This window comes from Amyelois transitella, chromosome 5 (assembly GCF_032362555.1).
Source record: "Amyelois transitella isolate CPQ chromosome 5, ilAmyTran1.1, whole genome shotgun sequence".
Taxonomy (NCBI): Eukaryota; Metazoa; Arthropoda; class Insecta; order Lepidoptera; family Pyralidae; genus Amyelois; species Amyelois transitella.
Genome location: NC_083508.1, coordinates 7,803,454 through 7,821,297, shown reverse-complemented (window position 1 = coordinate 7,821,297; position 17,844 = coordinate 7,803,454). Strand labels below are relative to the sequence as shown.

General features: G+C 35.3%; 3 protein-coding genes and 1 non-coding gene across 4 annotated transcripts in view; 2 read left to right on the top strand and 2 right to left on the bottom strand.

Annotated features, from left to right (window-relative positions):
- Window positions 1-22: 22 nt before the first annotated feature.
- Window positions 23-2,559, top strand: LOC106131911 (glycolipid transfer protein). Its single transcript, XM_013331188.2, has 5 exons — window positions 23-584; window positions 681-736; window positions 895-1,007; window positions 1,147-1,297; window positions 1,544-2,559. Exons 1-5 carry the CDS (start codon window positions 458-460, stop codon window positions 1,715-1,717), a joined length of 621 nt encoding a protein of 206 aa, XP_013186642.2. The 5' UTR covers window positions 23-457; the 3' UTR covers window positions 1,718-2,559.
- A 584-nt stretch (window positions 2,560-3,143) lies between these two features.
- LOC106131913 (uncharacterized) lies at window positions 3,144-4,198 on the bottom strand. Its single transcript, XR_009657588.1, has 3 exons — window positions 4,060-4,198; window positions 3,859-3,972; window positions 3,144-3,160 (listed from the first exon to the last, which is right to left on the bottom strand). It is a non-coding gene; the product is annotated as an uncharacterized LOC106131913 (transcript).
- A 359-nt stretch (window positions 4,199-4,557) lies between these two features.
- LOC106131820 (large ribosomal subunit protein uL16m) lies at window positions 4,558-8,515 on the top strand. Its single transcript, XM_013331032.2, has 6 exons — window positions 4,558-4,672; window positions 4,707-4,745; window positions 5,179-5,256; window positions 5,581-5,738; window positions 6,747-6,989; window positions 8,245-8,515. Exons 2-6 carry the CDS (start codon window positions 4,715-4,717, stop codon window positions 8,458-8,460), a joined length of 726 nt encoding a protein of 241 aa, XP_013186486.1. The 5' UTR covers window positions 4,558-4,672; window positions 4,707-4,714; the 3' UTR covers window positions 8,461-8,515.
- A 1,153-nt stretch (window positions 8,516-9,668) lies between these two features.
- The window catches only part of LOC106131882 (transmembrane protein 132E), a 74,927-nt gene continuing 66,751 nt past the window's right edge, over window positions 9,669-17,844 (bottom strand). The window contains exons 9-21 of the mRNA XM_013331143.2: window positions 17,108-17,283; window positions 16,628-16,796; window positions 16,016-16,288; window positions 15,658-15,783; window positions 15,534-15,574; window positions 15,175-15,379; window positions 14,483-14,777; window positions 14,058-14,160; window positions 13,469-13,587; window positions 13,002-13,279; window positions 12,608-12,688; window positions 12,261-12,403; window positions 9,669-11,802 (exon numbers count right to left, since the gene is read on the bottom strand). Of these exons, the coding sequence (XP_013186597.2) occupies window positions 11,788-11,802; window positions 12,261-12,403; window positions 12,608-12,688; window positions 13,002-13,279; window positions 13,469-13,587; window positions 14,058-14,160; window positions 14,483-14,777; window positions 15,175-15,379; window positions 15,534-15,574; window positions 15,658-15,783; window positions 16,016-16,288; window positions 16,628-16,796; window positions 17,108-17,283 (2,024 nt within the window). The 3' untranslated portion in view covers window positions 9,669-11,787. The remainder of the gene's footprint in view (window positions 11,803-12,260; window positions 12,404-12,607; window positions 12,689-13,001; window positions 13,280-13,468; window positions 13,588-14,057; window positions 14,161-14,482; window positions 14,778-15,174; window positions 15,380-15,533; window positions 15,575-15,657; window positions 15,784-16,015; window positions 16,289-16,627; window positions 16,797-17,107; window positions 17,284-17,844) is intronic.

Genomic DNA, 17,844 nt, shown 5'->3' with positions numbered 1-17,844 from the left:
ACGACTAAGAACTTATAAGCGAAGAAAAAAATTTCCAAACATTATGTACATATTAATAATTATTTTTAAAAACTAGTGTACTTGTATGCAGTCAGTTCTGTGATGTGGCGTGCAGTTAAATTAGTTTACCCACAATATATTATTTAAATTCGACTATTTCTACTATAAACTTGTGAAAACTCTTTTGGGAATATGGCAACTGCAAATTAGGCCTGACTTTATAGTTTGAAGTTGACATTGACGTAAGAATATTTCACGATGTTTGGATTTTGTTTAAGTACCTACCTAAGTTTGTTATCAAATTTCACTTTACGATATTTCAGGCATAAAAGTTTGGTAACATGGTGGAACATTATAAATAAAACCACAATTTTGTGATTTGCAAACCAAATGAGCTAGATATTGCAAAATTTTTTTGTGACAAGAACTTATTCATACAACAAAAAAACATTCAAAAATGGCAAGTGCAACATCTCTTGAACCAATGTTTTATGAAAATATGACACCATTTCCACCCGTTATCAATGGAAGAATAAATATAGTGCAATTCATAGAAGCAGCATCAGATTTAGTGGCATTAGTTGGTATGTAAATTTTTCTTTTATAATTTATATTTAGATGGTAACTAGGTACCTGGCCAAACATAACTTTAGAATTCACGTTATCCGACTTTCTTACAGACCGTATTGGAAAAGTATTCGCGCCCGTGAAATATGATATGCAAGGAAACATTGATGTAAGTTTTACTTTGCTGCATTATTTTGAATCTTTATTTAAATTTATTTCCAAGTTTCGTGATAATTAATACAATATTTTAAGTACATAAGTACTTAGTTTTGTTATAATATGTATGTACAAATCAGAGAATTTATGTAAGTATACAATTTGTTTCAGAAAATAAAGAAATGTTACAAATTTGATGACACATCTTGTTTACTCGAGTTGATGCTTGAAGAAGTAAGAAATGGAAAACATACAGCAGCTGAAGGGATACTTTGGTTGAATAGGTATGTTATCATTTCTATTTATTTAATACTCTATAAAAAAATTCATTTATGACTTTGCACCCATGGGCTAACTATGCTTTATAAATATTTATACTATATTAATATTATATTAAAGCTAAAAAAACATGTTACATTCCAGGGCATTATATTATTTTGAACTAGTACTACAAGAAGTTGTAAGACATTTGAAATCAAATAACTATGATGTCAACATGGACAAAATATTTAATATAGCTTATGAAGGATCTCTCAAGAAGTACCATAACTGGATTACACAACAAATATTTGCTGTAAGTAAAAAATTCACACCTAAATTTTATGCATGCCTTATCAAACATTGTAAAGATAAGTTATCAGTAAGAACTTTTATACTACTAAAATGGTTTAAACTGGGTTAAACCATTTAGGTACTCAATTTGTCAATGACATCATTGCTGAAGAAAAAGTTATATTAGAAAATTTCAGTCAAAGTTTCAGATAATTAAACTTCTCGAAATGTTAGGCCTAATCATAATTTACATCAATTTTTTTTTCAGGTCATTTGTAAGATGTCTCCTACACTTCCACAACTGATGAAATCATTAGATGTTGGTGATGATATTAGACCATTTGAAACTAAAATAAATAATTTTATAGTAACTATTCATTTGGTCAGATGTAAAATTGATGATTTTTTTAAGGATAATGACATATTTACTAAACCCAAATAACAGTAATAATTCATATTAATTAAAATTAAACAATGATGTAAGTTCCAGTTCCAGACCCTTAAAAGTTATGAGATAGTATTGGCTGAATAATTAAACTTTTCAGCCATTTTTAATGAAACATTTTAAATCAGCTGATAATATTTTGTGACAAACTAATAAGTGTTGTGTTGTCGTAAGTTATCAAGTTGTTACTTAATTTTCCAAATGATTTGTACCTTACTAAAGTAGTTTTAAATTCTACAACTCACTACTACAACAAGATTTAACTTTAATAATAATTCATAAAAACATCCTATGCTTTTTGGTGTAACATCTTTTGTGTGTTTGTTTATTATTTTATTTTAATTTGTTTTTATACAAATGTGCAGTGCCTTCAGTAGTGCTAGCAAGGCAAAGTATTAATTATTTATAATAAAGAACAATAAACACACAGTATTAAATAAAATGAAATATCTATTTTATAAAAATGTTATATTTGATACAAAACAAATTTATTTAAGTTTTTGTTTCCTAGATAAACATAATAACAGAAATGTTAGTATGCAAACATATGAATTTAAAGGTTGTAAATAAAAGAAAGCTTATTCTGCTAATATAAACATGTAAAACATAGTTTGCCTAATTACAAACACTCATGTTAATTTACAAATATTCTAGTGTACATACCATACATACCATTTACCTATACTTAAGTACATTTTCGCTTTTATTTATTGTACCTTAAACACTTTACCATTGTGATCATAAGTACATTTTGCCTTAAATTTAAATAAAAATGTGTTTGTGTGTGTATTGAAATGTTGTGAAACAACAAAATAAATTATTTCAGAAAATAAGTATATGTCTTAATTTGTTTTTTTTTAACCTGCTGAATTTCTTCTCAGGTAGGTATTTATATATTTTGAGTATTTCATACTGTACAATTTAGTACATATGGTCATATTTCACTATGTTGCCAGGAATAAAAATTAAATATAAAATGGTCTTGCCATAAAAATGTTTTTATTAAAAAGGAATTTATAAAATTGCCAAAACAAAAAAGTACTAGGTTCTAATTTTTATACTTAATGGTTAATCTCTTATTTACTACACACATATTAAGCAGAGACTTACTGTTGGATTAGAAAAACTACAATTCAGCCTAAATGAAAGATTATAAATCTGCACATAAAGCCTTAATACCAAACATCTTCAAACTAAATGTACCTTGTACAATCAATCCTTGGGTACCATTTGTTTTAAATAAATAGTTTTTGCTAAAGATGATGCCTGATGAAGGGCAAGATAACTGAATACCACTTCAGCTATAGTGATACTCCACAGCATTGCATGTAATATTATTTCTGTGGGTGTACTCAGTAAGTATGGATTAAAAAGAAAGAAGCTTACAAGTGGCATTTGCATCAATATTGTCAACATCAGAAATCCTGCAAGTTCTGGGACCTGTAAAGTAATAAAAAATATTAATAAGTCTGAAAATGAATTTATTCATGGAATTCTTAAAACCTACTTTAAATACACATATAAGTAGTGTAGGTATATGGTCTTGGGGAATACCATTAAGTTTGATGTCAATGTAGGTACTTATTAAAAATTTTTTTTTATTTAGCTGTCCAGTAAAATTTAGTTTTGTGACTACCTTCTTTTTCTACCCCATATTACAACATGATATTGTGTTTATTTTATATGTAAATAAAATAAAATGGACAAGTTACCCATATTGAACTAGCCCCAAGGTTTCCATATATCCCAGCACTTTAAAATAGGATGACAGGTGCAGAGTTAACCGTGAATATGGGTTGTGCATCCTACTACAAAGTTGTAAATGTCAGACGCAAGTTACTTCATGTAAAAACCTGACATACCTAATTAGCCTAATCCTGGATCAAAGTGAATGACGCACCTGGTTCTCCATTGCATCCAATATCTTATATACCTATAAAATTCTTGTGTCACAATGTTCATTCCCGTACTCCTCCGAAACGGCTTAACCGATTCTCATGAAATTTGTGAGCATATTGGGTAGGTCTGAGAATCGGCCAACATCTATTTTTATACCCACACAGCTACCAAAATGGACTCTAAAAATTACAACGAAACCACTTGTCGACTTCTTGTACATACCTAAGTTTTTTACTTACTCTGCATGATAGATTTCCGTAATGACCAAGATAGAGCCTTGCTGATTCAATTAACGCAAGAAGTGTGAACACGGTCAGTGCAAGATATTTTGTTAGATGACCTAAAATATCCAACTAAAAATTAAAAAAAAAATCTTTATTAAGTATGTATATACATATAGAATAAAATAAACTGTGCGCGAAATACACATAACACTTTACCTATAGGTAAGTTTACCTTGGCATACAGAAAAAAGGCGACAACAAAAATCCAAACCACATATAAGTAGAAATTGATGAATAAACATTTTTGTAAACGGAGCATTACTGAATATTCCATAATGTTTAGTTTAGTTTAATTTACTGTAGTTGTTAGTCAATATTCAAATAAATTCTTAAATCTTATTCAATTCAATTTCCGCGGTATTCGGTAGGTACCAGATCACTAATCACTAATATGACATTTTTATTCGTTTGTGCTTGTAGGTATTGTAGTCATGGCAACGTATCCTTTTTTTTTCAAGGCAAAGAGTATGGCGCACGCAACGTATCGTTTCATGGTTCATATGAGAACTTGCGGCTTATTCTTGCTTTTCTCTCACATCATGCAATTTTGTTGCCAAACCAAAGCCAACCAAATTGTTTGATGAGTAGATGTGTTACTCACTTATTTATTTGTCACTGTCAATGACATTCATGGACGTCATGATTATCTTTGTTAAATTAAATTTAGTTTTACCCGAATAACCTATAAGCGTGAATGAAAATTACCATATCTGAATTAGCTTTGGCATTCATTATAATAATTATATTTTAAATTAATATACAATTTTACCGAAGGAATTTTTGAAACTTATTTCGTAATACACATCCCAAAATGTTGTTACGATCAATTCGATTTACAAGTGGTAAGTTTAATACATAAAATAACCTGGAACTGGAACCGTATCCTTCAAATAACTTTAACTGTTTTGAAACCAAAAGATATGACAATTATTTAATAATGTTTTAAATATCACTTAGTAAATAAAAAAATGAATTGAATTCTGTTTTGTTAGTTTAGGTTTAATTAATTAGTAAGTAATAAAGTGAATAAACTTTTGGAGTAACGGCTATTTTGCCTAACTTCATCCCACCCCAAAGGGTTCAGGTCTGACTGAGTTTTTGATGAATATTGGGCCCATATTTGGCCTTCCTTAGGTTGACATTGCCCACAGACAATATTATTTGAAGCACTGTCCATGGTTTCCTTTAACTGACTTCAAATATTGTTGCAAAATATGATATTCATGCCATCATCAATAGGTAACCAACATTTAATTGAATTTTTTTTTCTTACAGAAATATTGCAACCAGGCAAGATAGAATTGTCTTTCAGTGCAGGAATCAAGTACTTTCCTCCACCAAAAAATTATGATGGTATTTTTTTCTTATTATTAATGTTAACAGCTATGCACACAAAAAAAGTTTTCAATTTTTGTATTTGTAGTTAATTTTTAAGTATGTAGATAATAAGTAACTAAGCAAACTTAAAATACTTTTTGTAAACTTAGATACGCATTTTGGGAACACATTTTAAACTTTCACTCTGATTTGTTCACATCCCAAAAATTCATAAGATGAAGAAATAGTCTATTTTTTTAATCACCCTTGATATTACATCTGTTTACTTTAATTATCTTAATAACCATTTTTTTTTGTTTCCTATTAAATGTGCTGAATATAATTTATATCTTATTTCAGATATTGAAATACCTGAACGGCAAAGGCTTCGAGTATATGATAAAGTTCCTATGTATCCATCAAACTTAAAACCTCCAAAAATGCAAAAGAGGCTCAGGTACATGAGGGGTCCAGAACAAGTGCATACTACTTTGCAGCTTAAACAATATGGAGTTGTTGTAAGTTTGTTATTGTCACCCAATACCTAACTGAATTGCATATACATAGCTTTCTGATCTTTAAGCATATATGTAGTATGTTTTACTACTTATGGCAAAGTAAAAACTGTCACTCATATCATGGCGTTGTTGTTCCTACAGCATTTAAGTAAATAGGATCTGCCATAATCACTACTATTTGATAGAAATAAAATCATAAATGGGTTATGTCCTATATTGTATATTTCTGTTATTAATATAATTTTGCTCCTGATGTAAGATCTGGTTACATCCTCACCTCACTGTAGAAAAAGTCCGAGTGTCCTTTGGACCTTAATCTATTTTATTCTTTTACATATTGGATCTTGGTTACATTTCTAGTTGCCTAAATGTGCAGATTTCCTGACTGTTAGTGTTTCAGTAAGCATTGAAATGAATGTAGAAACTTCCGAATAATCATGGCTGAGGTAGGATTTGAACCTGTGCCTCCATGCACATCACGCATTTTAATGGGCGCCTTAACAGTTTAATGGAGACGCTCTTGACGTGAATGTCAATGTTTTTATTATTCAATTACAAACAAGCAAAATTTGAAAAACTTATGCAAACATTTTAAATCATTCAAATCTTGCTTGACGTTGCCAGAGATAATTAGCGTTTTAAAAATTAAGATAAGAATAAATTGGAGAGTAAATGGTAGGAAAGTGGACCCTAACGCCAAATAATAAAGGATGCAAAATACATACATACCTACATAAAATCACACCTCTATTCTGAAGGGATTGGCAAAGACTACATCTTTCCACTTACCACAATCTCTGCATATTCTTTTTCTTCATTCACATTCATAACTCTTTTCATGCAATCTCAGCGGTTTTGTGAACTCTTAACCTGACCTTTTGCTAGAACTTACCTAATTTGATCAAGGTATGTTTGCCTAGGCCTTCCCCACTCCTACCTTTACATTCACACTCTCCTTGTTTAATTGGGCGCAATATGCAAGCAATAATAATAATTTGAATGTTACAGGCGACAGGCGGAGGAAGGTTGCGATTTGAGCACTTTGAAATGGCGCGTTTAGTAGTAGCTCGTAAGTTGGATCAGAAGAGAATGTTTGCCATCTGGAGAGTGGATCCTCCATGGCAGCCAGTCACAAAGAAAGGCCAAGGACAACGGATGGGTGGAGGCAAGGGGGCCATTGACCATTACGTAACTCCTGTAAAGGAAGGCAGAGTCATTTTGGAAGTTGGTGGAAAGTGTGAATATGCTGAGGTTAGTTTCATGTATTGATTTTGCATTTAATCTATGCTTATGGATGTAACTTTTGTTAGTATTATTTTTATTTTAATAAAGTTTTTCATATTGGTCTGTGCAACATAATAGTTTATTAACATCAACATGATAGTAGTTTCATGCGACCATAAACTAGTTTTAGTGTTATGAGATTGATTATTTATTTTAATTTAGCCAATGAGCTGTTTTGCTTTATTGTAATTCAAAAGGTAAAAAATTAGCAGATGGATAAGTGTCGTGTGGTTCCCGGCACCAATAGAAAAATAATAGAACCACTCCTTCCCTTTCAAAGGATGTAGGTATAAGATTTTATAATAAATTACCAAAAAGTGTTCTTGAAATGAATGATAGAAAATTCAAAAAGTATATTAAAGATGATCTTTGTAGGAAAGCCTATTACAGCACGGAAGATTATATTAATGATAATCATGTGTGGCCCGAGCTTGACATAATGGCCTCTTAAATGCTTGTGCATTTTTGACATGGTCTTAGCATAATTTGTAGAGTATGTACATATTTTATTTTTACACGATTTAGATTTAAGAGATCTATATTTGTAAATTGACGTCCGATGAAAATGCTGCAGTGTAGTTTGTTTCGCCGCTTCTTCTACACATGCGCTTTGGAAGCGGTAGTAGTTATAATTAGATTTAAGTTATGAGGCGTCAATAAGTGATACCTTGTATCCAATTTTGAAAATAAATCTATTCTATTCTAAAGGATGTCGTAAAATGCGACTAAGGGATAGGCTTATAAATTTGGGATTCTTGGCGATTTTGTGAGAGGTCTGAAAATCGGCCAAAATCTATTTTTCATACCCCTTAGTTATAAGGGTTGTCCACCCTTAAATTTTTTTTACTATAATTTACTTAAAAATTATTTATATGGCAAAACAACGTTTGCCGGGACAGCTAGAAATATAGAATTATCATAGCCTTATCTTAATAAAATGCTGACCATTGTTTAAGACGGGTTCCAAAAAGTATTGCTTTAATTTAAAAAAAGAAAGATTTGCTCTTTTACTTACTTGTTAGAGGTTTGCTCAATCTGTGTGATTTGTCTTATTATTTATATCATTATTTAGTTATAAACAAGAAACATAGGTACTTATCTATATTTGTGTTTAATGGTATCTACTGCCACTCTGCTCTTTAATGCAGCGCGTAAACTGGATATCATTGTTTGATAAGTTTAGTCTCTACCGATAACTAAAAATATTCAAAAATATTTTCAGGTGTACCAAATGTTGAAAATAGTTGCCGAGCGATTGCCCTTCGCGGCGATACCAGTCTCGCAGGAGATCATGGAGCAGAGAGCAGAAAACGAGAAGTGGAAGGAGGAAAATAATCAAAATTATTACACGATGAAGTACATCATACAGAACAATATGGGCGGTTGCCATAAAATGCTGTCGCCTTTTGACCACAAGTGGTACGGCAAATATTTGTAATTTAGTAGTCATTAGATATTTTACTAGTTGAATATATATGTGTTATGTAAATAGAGATGGCTTTTGGTAATTTGATCGCCTCATTTTCAACAATGCCTAGATTATAGAGCATCGGTGGGCGAATGGGTAAGGTGCCCGGTTTAAATGCTTGACAGAAGGCAGAAAACGCAGGTTCGCGCAGAAAGGCACAGGTTCGAATTCCACCTTGGCCGTGTACTTGACTATGAACTATTTTAGGAGTTATGTACATTAGTTTGAATATTAACCGATGCACTTACGCTGAGAAAAAACATCGTGAGGAAACCTGCACATAAAGGCAACTGGATGGGTCACCATGATCGAGCCAGTGCGGGTTAGGTTTACCTGCAAAGGTTGCGGAGGTCAGATGGGATTTGCTTCGTGTAAAAACTTGACTCACCCAATCCAGGATCCATGGTTAAAAGGCATACCCCGGGCGCCTCTCCAGAGTGGTGTCCTCACCACTGAACCGCGACTAAAGCCAAGAGGAACACAAGATATACTTTCAAGTACCGTATTTTTCCCGGATCTCAACTCCCAACTCAAATTTAAAAAAAATTGAAAACAAAAAAAACTATTTTAGGAGTTATGTACATTAGTTTGAATATTAACCGATGCACTTACGCTGAGAAAAAACATCGTGAGGAAACCTGCACATAAAGGCAACTGGATGGGTCACCATGATCGAGCCAGTGCGGGTTAGGTTTACCTGCAAAGGTTGCGGAGGTCAGATGGGAATTGCTTCGTGTAAAAACTTGACTCACCCAATCCAGAATCCATGGTTAAAAGGCATACCCCTGGCACCTCTCCAGAGTGGTGTCCTCACCACTGAACCGCGACTAAAGCCAAGAGGAACACAAGATATACTTTCAAGTACCGTATTTTTCCCGGATCTCAACTCCCAACTCAAATTTAAAAAAAATTGAAAACAAAAAAATAGGCACATTTATCTAGTCCAGCTTTTACCATGATTCAAAATGGGTTAATTTCGCTTTGTCGCTTTGTATAAAACCTGGCTTACGCAAATCACGGTATAAAGGTGCACCTGAGCTCCCCTCTAAAAAGATGAGGATATAACCGGGACTAACACCAGAACAAAGAAGACTTGATTATGCGATGGTAAAACAATGATATAAGACATTATGTAGGTTATATAAGGATAACATAAAGTAAACTTTCATATTAATTAATAATGGTTTATTAAATTTGACATTTTATGAAAGGATTTCGTGACAAGCCTCAGTTTGCATACATGTATATAAACCTTGTAGCAATAATTTATTTATAAACTCCTTTCTTATATATTATGGCAAAAACTCAACAAAAACAAATGTTACAGTAACAAATACTACAGCGTAGAGTACTTACATCTTGTGACTCTTCCCTAACCTAACGACGAAAGCCAAACAACACACTAGTAGTAAAGCTACCATAAGTTTTTATTTTGCAACATCCCTAAAGATTATTGTGAAAAACTTGTGTATAATTCATAAATGTCTTAACTATCCGCCCTAGTGATTCTAGACAAGCAAAACTCATGGTAGCCGTACAATAATTTAGATTATCTTGTTTACAATGCGTTCAGTATACAAGGAATTAACTGATACACAAAATGCTTCAATAACTGGTCGCCTATTCCACTAAAATAACATATTTTCTGACGTCTTCTGAACTATTTAGGATCACATCAATACACAATTACGAGATCAAAACATACACTAGTTACTTATGTGTACTGTAACAGACATGAAACATTTTCAATATAGTGTGCAAGTCTACTCTTTCCATAATTATGTTAAGCGACTCTACCACATTCATTTCTATTACTGATTTGTCCCCTTCACATATCTATAAATTATATAACGTCATAACAATATTTACAAAGCCTAATGAACTAATCTTACCGAGTAAATGCAATGTACATCTTCAATAAATAATATAGTGTTTACAATATCATACAAGCGCTAATTTCATAATATGATATGGCTTTTTATTTATAAAATAGACCGCATATAAAATCAATCGTAAGTAGCAGTCATTTTATCACAAGTTAAAACCATTCTCTTTGTTCGATAATTCGCAAAATTTTAATATACTTTTATCTTTAACTAAATTGTATTATACTCATCACCAGTTCATCTAAAGGTTTTGGATATTCGGTTATAGAGTAATGAACTGAAATTAGTACAGCTACTTGAAAACAATTAGCGTTGCAATGAGCTCATTGGTTTTCAAGTTAGTATTTCAACAAAAAAAATGTAAGTAATCATTTTTTTTTCTTACATAGTTATTACCGTAGATATGTCAATTAAGTATGTATCTGGGCGTTACGGCAGTGTTAACGGAGAAAAGTATAACAGCTTTGAGCAAAACAGTAGCTCTTGTTAGTTAGTATTACAATATATTTGACTAGTTCTGTGATTTAAATCTATCTTAACGCTATGATTAATTCCCTAAACACTGGCTTTTGCAGTCTTAAAAACTAATTTCAGCGTTCCTCAATTCGTGGAAGTAACTTACTGATTCGAACAAAACAAGTTAAATAATAATAAGCTAAGCTATAAGATAAACGTGAGGTAGCGTATTTACCTTCTAGTGGAAAGATATTTACAAATCTAGAGCAAATGCAAAGTCATTCTTTATTTGGTGTGGGACTATAAGTGGCAGCGTCAAGGTTGTTGCCGTAGGCAAGAATTACAAGTTGAGGGTCCGCATCGTTTGGAGGACTTCAATCATACATTTAACACATTGCATGTTTAAGTAAGTATATTATATATATATATCTAATATCATTGACATAATGAGTATTTAACTACATGCACACAATTATTTTCTATTAGGTTTTTAAATATGTGCAGCTTTGTAGATGACTAGAGTATATACGTTTAACGATAGTATATATGTATAAATCAGTTACATTTGAATATTTTCGTTTCCGATCACTGCAAGGATCCAAATATAGACATATATTGTTTGAGGATAATACATTGACATCGAACAAATTCATTCGTAAGCTTCGCTCAAGTGTTCCAATAGGAATTCCAGTTGTTTTGTCATGAAAATGTTTTTGTGCGCGATGGAATCGCAAAGCGTGGCGGGCGCGACCGCGTTACCGTTGTTAACGTTTTGGTAAATGTGTGCGTCGGTCGGCAACGCGTTGTTGTTGTGTCTGTCAATGGTACTATCCTCGAGGCCGGCCCCGGCCGTGGCGGGGGGCGCATTGTATACGTCGATTGGAGGAGCTTTGATGATATGCTGATATTTAAACGTAGACAATATCTGCCGGATCTTTGCAATGATCTGCTCTACTCAGGCGTTTGATTCCTGCGAAAAATTTGAAAACAGACATAAGTCAGGTTTCTGCAGCGAAAAGGATTTACAGTAAAGTGAGTTTCACACATTACATCTAGTGACTGCCCTCTAGCACTCTACATTGATGATAGAATGAGTGGCAGGTTAGAATAGTGAAGGGTGCTAAAGTGTTAGGCTAATGCCTGAAGTTGAGATTGGCTGCAGGGTTGTGATAGTACTTAAAGATAATCTTAATAGTATCTTATTTAAGAATACTGCATGGCATTAATGTATATTTGTATAAAACGTAGGTACTCATACAAAACTACGCTATTCGTTTTAAATGCATCAAAATTTAGGCTGTATTCATAAGAGAGTTAGATAGATAGGTACATCGAACATCGAGATACGTATGATAGTTCGCGCGGCGGGCGCCGGAAGCGTCAGCAACATCTACACTAGAAGCGTGGTGGGACGGCGTGTGCTTATACCTTGAGGTTGTGGAAATAGTGCATGATCTGGTCGTAGTCCATGTGGAGATCGTCGATGCCGAGCGGCTCCGGCTCGGGGCCGCCGCGCGAGTACATGGGGTTCCCCACGATGGTGGCACGCTTCACCTCCGGGGAACTGCTGTCTGCGACCACACATGCCGTTGATCATACTCAATATATAATACTTAATATAGGTACATTCCAGATTATTTTGCAATACCTAATACGCTAATAGGTATATAATAAATGTGAAACATTTAAGATGTTTCACCACTCCTCTATGAAGTTTGGATTATTCTATGAATAGGTAATGTAAGTTGTTCATGACATTCTTAAAAGTAACTCACCTTTAGTTTGATTTGAAGCCTCAACAAAGTCGCCTTTTGGCTCTTTCACCCTTTTGTGCCTCATCTGCACTTCAGGTAATCCTGTCGTGATGAAATAATTATGATTGTTTTCACATTACATTACAAAAATAAAATGTTGTTAAAACAAACGAACTTATTCCATGGACTATGTACATTAGAGTATTGATGTCATTGATATTACAAACTTAGTTATGTCAGATTTCTAAAAATTCTTAGTCTGAGACCGACCAACATTGCTTGGCTGAAACTACTGGTCGTACTTAGTTCTTGGTACTTTGTACCTATATTCTAGATTATGGGCATATTGTATTATCAAATCTTATTTTTCTTCCACTAAAATAAACCTCATTTGTAACACAAAGTTAAAACACACCTATTCCGGAGTCATGCATGTAGTCTGGGCTCTGTGGTTTAGCGAAGGTGCGGCGGGAGTCGTCAGTGCCTCTGTTGAGCCCAACGATCTCCCGATAATCCTTGTTTTCCATCACGAGGGGAGCGTCATTGTCGAATTCGAAGAGGCGGGAGCAGTCCTCCTTGTTGGTAAGCTTTTCTACAGGGTTGTCGGCTAGTTCGTGGGATAGCGGGTTCGAATCTCGTTTCACGTCTCGGCTCGATAAGTAAGGTGCGTCAGCTTTGTTCAAATCAATAATTCTGAAAGTATGGAAGTATATTTTAAGTCACAGCCGAATAATAGTTACCAATAACGGGAAACATTTATAAAAAAGCTTTTTTAACGACACCTCAGTGTCGGTTGGGGAAATAAATGTCCCAACAACCGGTATCAGATGGTAAGTAAAATAAATAAATGAAATTTTTATATGTTATAAAGTTTTATTTTACCTGTCTGTGCGGCGACCATGTTCCGGGGACCTCCGGGAGTCATGATCGCGGTCGTGTCGTTTATGGTGATTCCGGGAGTGGTTCCTTCGCGATGGTGGCATGACAGTTTCGGGTAAAATCTGAAACGAAGCATAGTTTACATAGCTAAAGATTTACACACAGCAAGTTGAATGATAAATAGCACATGAGACTAACAGATCATATTTATGAAGACCCTAATCTCACTCTCATCCTTGCGTGTTGCACCATAATGCTTCTGGGGCCTGGAATTCGCTTTCCAACTTTTCTCTTTCCACTTGTGAAGATATATATATATAAAGAAGTAGGTATACACAATTATTAAATAATTGATTAATTTTCCACATGACTGAAGGATCTATCAAAAGTAAAAAAAAATTGGAAAAGAAAAGATGGCGTAACAACAGGCCGCATTTTGTCAGTCCGGGGTAGTAGACCAACTGTTCTGTCCAATTTGTTTGCTTTTGTAATTGTACTCTTTCTACAATCTGTGGTTGTAGAAAAGATTGGTACTATTTCAATAACTTCAACATCAACTTCACTACATAAGTACACCAGTTCTGCAACTCACTTTGGGGTTCCGTGGTGGTGGCAGCTGGGGTTGAGGAGTAGAAGATGAGTTGCGATGTGGCGGCACTGGAGGCCGGTAGTCGTCTTGGTTGGGACCATCCGCCCTGAGGACCAAAACGATTAAATTATAACTCATCTACGGTACGCATCTGTTATCAACTGTAACTAAAGATGTAAAAAATATAGGGGGTAAGTATATAAAAATAAAAAAGTGAAGTGGTGCAACGTTGGTGTAATATGTACAGTGGACACGAATTTATCACTCTCCTATCGTTCTGTAGTTTGGTCGAGTTTGAGACCATAACGTGCCCGTTGTCTCTGATAGCGTCATCGTGATCTATGTTGTGTGTATTTTAGGGGATTGGGCGTGATTCTTTTTTCGTTTCTTTTCTTATATTACACCTAGCTATTATAATAATTACTTACTGCCAATGCCCGTCTCCTGAGTGGCTCCGATTATGTCGCGACGATTTTTTGCAGTATGTCGTCGAATCGATCACTCTCCTATCGTTCTGTGAGGGCAGCTCAATCGAGTTGGGGTTATCGAAGCTTGTCACCATGACATTCCCGTTGTCTCTGATAGCATCATCAGGGTCCACATAATTGTAGTTTAAAGGATTGGCCGTGATACGCATTTCGTTGGCATTCGCGTTGTCTGGAGGCTGGGCTGAGCTGCGGTTGGCTGGGTGGCGGTTACCGTTGCGTTCTATCGTCGCACGTCCTGTAATTTAAATTATCTCATTTAAGGTTGATATCAATTTTAAGTGCTGGTTTGACATCATATGTCAGTCGGTAGTGCAACTCATACATGCCAAAAAGATAATAATAATGGCGTAGGCATCTAGAGTTATGTACATTACTTTGGTTCGATGTATTTACGGTGAGAGAGAACTATTTGAGGAAACCTACACATTCAGGCCATTGAATGTGAAACTACGATCCAATATATGTATGTTCCCCTGCAAAAGTTGCGGAAGCCAGTCAAAAGTCGGTTCGTGTAAAAACCTGACTTACCATTTTACAATCTAGGATCGTGGTCAAACAAAGAGAGGAGAATGATCTAGACATCCATTTATCTAAAACCCCTTCAGTAGGTAATTAAGCCTTGTGTTACTTACCAAGCCACACCCAATCATGAGCGTTAGTAGTGGAATCCCTCGTTTGTTTGTCCCGAGCTAACCCTAACGTAGTACCAACGAGCCCAGCGACTTGAAGCCGCCCGCCTTCGGCAAGTGCGGGCAGCCCGCGAGCACCGCCCGGGCTGGACTCAGCACCCACAGGCTTGAGGCGGGACGCGTATACCACGCATGATACTACGAACACCTGTCGAGGAAGTTGAAAAGGTTTTATTCAATCACACAATAGGTAACAATATTTTGGCTGGAGCGTACATTAAGTAAGTATATATCTTGATAACTTAAAACTTTGCTTAGTATGTATCGTGTTACGAGTACTTATAGTTGAAAATTTTACTTACCACAATCGCGAAACAGAATGCGCCTAGTAGAACATACATTCCTGAAAAGAAGAATAAATTATTATGAAATGTTATCGAAAGTATGCATAATGTAGTTTTTTTATGAGTAGTTGACGTTTATTACCAATTTCGACGGGCGTAACATGTGGTTGCGGTGCGTGGTGCGGTGGGCTGTTGCGGAAGATGGAGCCGTATTGTTGAGGCTGGACTATCGGCTCGCGGTTGTTCTCGTCCTTCATTGAGGAGTGACCTGAAATAAAACAGGAGATATCATTCCAACATTCTTCTAGTTCGTCGCTGTTGAGTCCACTTTGATTCTGAGATAAGCCTATGCCTATGATCCAGGATGATGTTAGTCAGACAAAACAGAACTCTCGTCTGGCATCCGGTACCCTGTAAAAAGGTATCAGTAGAAGCACTAGGTTAACATGCATGTTGTAAAAGTCAAGTCATCTTAAAATATTCCAGATCATTTTACTTACCTTTTATCATATCTCCAATCTCAGCCAACCCCGACCTCAATCCGCCACGGGCCATAATATCATCGTTCTGAGGAGTGTCAGGTCTTTGCGGTATATCTCCACCACTGAAATCCACGTCCACACTCGCCGCAGCACTGGCCAAAGCTCCAGGTATGTTCTTGATGTTAGCTGGGGTCTTCATGTCGCCTTTTCCTGGTAAAGCTACGCGACGGAGAGGACCCGAACGGCATTGTTCCGGGGTGAGGAGGGTCACTCGAAGAAGTTCTCCACTGCCTGGAAAAATAAGTTTATATTATAACTTTTGGAAACCACTAACAGCTGCAAGGTAGTAATAAAAAGGTATAATACTGCTTCATCTGGTAAAAAACCAAAACGAAAAATCCTTTCGGCAAAATGAAAGACCCAAAATATTCGCGTTAAACATCAGCAAAAAGTGAGTTCTAAAGTCGTACCCCGGACACTATTCAGAAAGATAATTTTTTTTAACTTATATGAATAAGTTTGTAAAACTGTCAACAGGGATGCTTAAAGAGAAGTTACCTTATCATTGGAGCATATGGTTAAGTAGCTCAGAGACGTATCAACATCCTAAAAAAGCTCAACAATATTTACCTTCTCCAACAGCAATAACCCTCGGGTGTCGTGAAGCCAACATGGGCGCAAACGCGACCACTTCGGGGTCCAAGCTCTCCACTAATAGGTAGTAATCAGATACAGCGACATCTCTCAACGCTGTGCGACTGCCGTCAGAAAATTCTATGTCGATATCTAGAAGGCCCTCCTGAAATATAATACAAAAAATATGTTTTAATTAAAAACTAATAACTTTAAGTAAAGTTAGGTACCAGTAATCGCCCTATAAGTATCTGCTCGTAAGTCTCAGGAGACCGCAGAAATACCTACTATGTCTATATGTGGTCTACTATTTATCTGTAACTTACCTATCTAAAAAATTTGGGATTATTTACCATTGCAGAAAGACGTTGGAAGTACGTCACTTCGCCATGATATATATATCTTTGGAGGAGGTTATCATGTCTACAATGGATTGTATTAAATTCAAGAGAATAAGTGCCAATATAATGTACTTACCTGATATTGTGCAGTGAGCCTCCTAGTAACGGTAGTTTCCGATACGTATCCGTTCTCAATGCCTGCAGTATCGGGCGATATGTTCAGCTGTAGTCCTGATATCACCCGCACCAAGAGTCGGGAGATGGACACCTTGTCGTTTACCACACGGATCTCTCTGACGCCGATTACACGGCCTGGAAAAATTGTCGTTTATTAACACAAATTGGACTAAAACAGTACCTATATAGCTATATCTCATTGATTGAGAAGGGTTTTAAAGAGAGAGAAAACTTCACCGTGATCAAAAAGAAAGAATCGTTCTTCTTACATGTGCCCACTAAAAAAAGCCATCCTAAGATTCGACATCCTTTGTTTATGGAACAGAGTTCGACCCGGTGCTGTGCTCTCTTTTAAGAGAAGAATGCTTTAGCATTCGCCTCCCGATGTGCTGATGGGATTCTCGAAACCCTGCCTCTTTAGGACATTCGCAACCTGCATCAGTATCTGGCTCCGTCATTTGGAAATCTAATCCATCAATAGTCAAGCAAAGACATTTTAATTTTCAAAGTATTTCAAAGTACCAATTTGTCCTAGTAACGTACTACTACCAGTAGTGCCGTGTGATTCCCGGCACCAATAGAAAAAAGAATATGACCACTTCATAACTTTCCCATAGATATCGTTAAAGCGTTCTTTTAGGCGATGGGCTAGCAACCTGTCACTATTTGAATCTCAATTCTATCATTAAGCCAAAG

Coding starts and splice junctions, on each gene's coding strand:
- LOC106131820 (XM_013331032.2), top strand. CDS start 4,715: ATGTTGTTACGATCAATTCGATTTACAAGTG. Junction 5,739..6,746: donor TTAAACAATATGGAGTTGTT/GTAAGTTTGTTA, acceptor TGAATGTTACAG/GCGACAGGCGGAGGAAGGTT. Junction 6,990..8,244: donor GAAAGTGTGAATATGCTGAG/GTTAGTTTCATG, acceptor AAATATTTTCAG/GTGTACCAAATGTTGAAAAT.
- LOC106131911 (XM_013331188.2), top strand. CDS start 458: ATGGCAAGTGCAACATCTCTTGAACCAATGTTTTATGAAAATATGACA. Junction 1,008..1,146: donor GGGATACTTTGGTTGAATAG/GTATGTTATCAT, acceptor GTTACATTCCAG/GGCATTATATTATTTTGAAC. Junction 1,298..1,543: donor TTACACAACAAATATTTGCT/GTAAGTAAAAAA, acceptor TTTTTTTTTCAG/GTCATTTGTAAGATGTCTCC.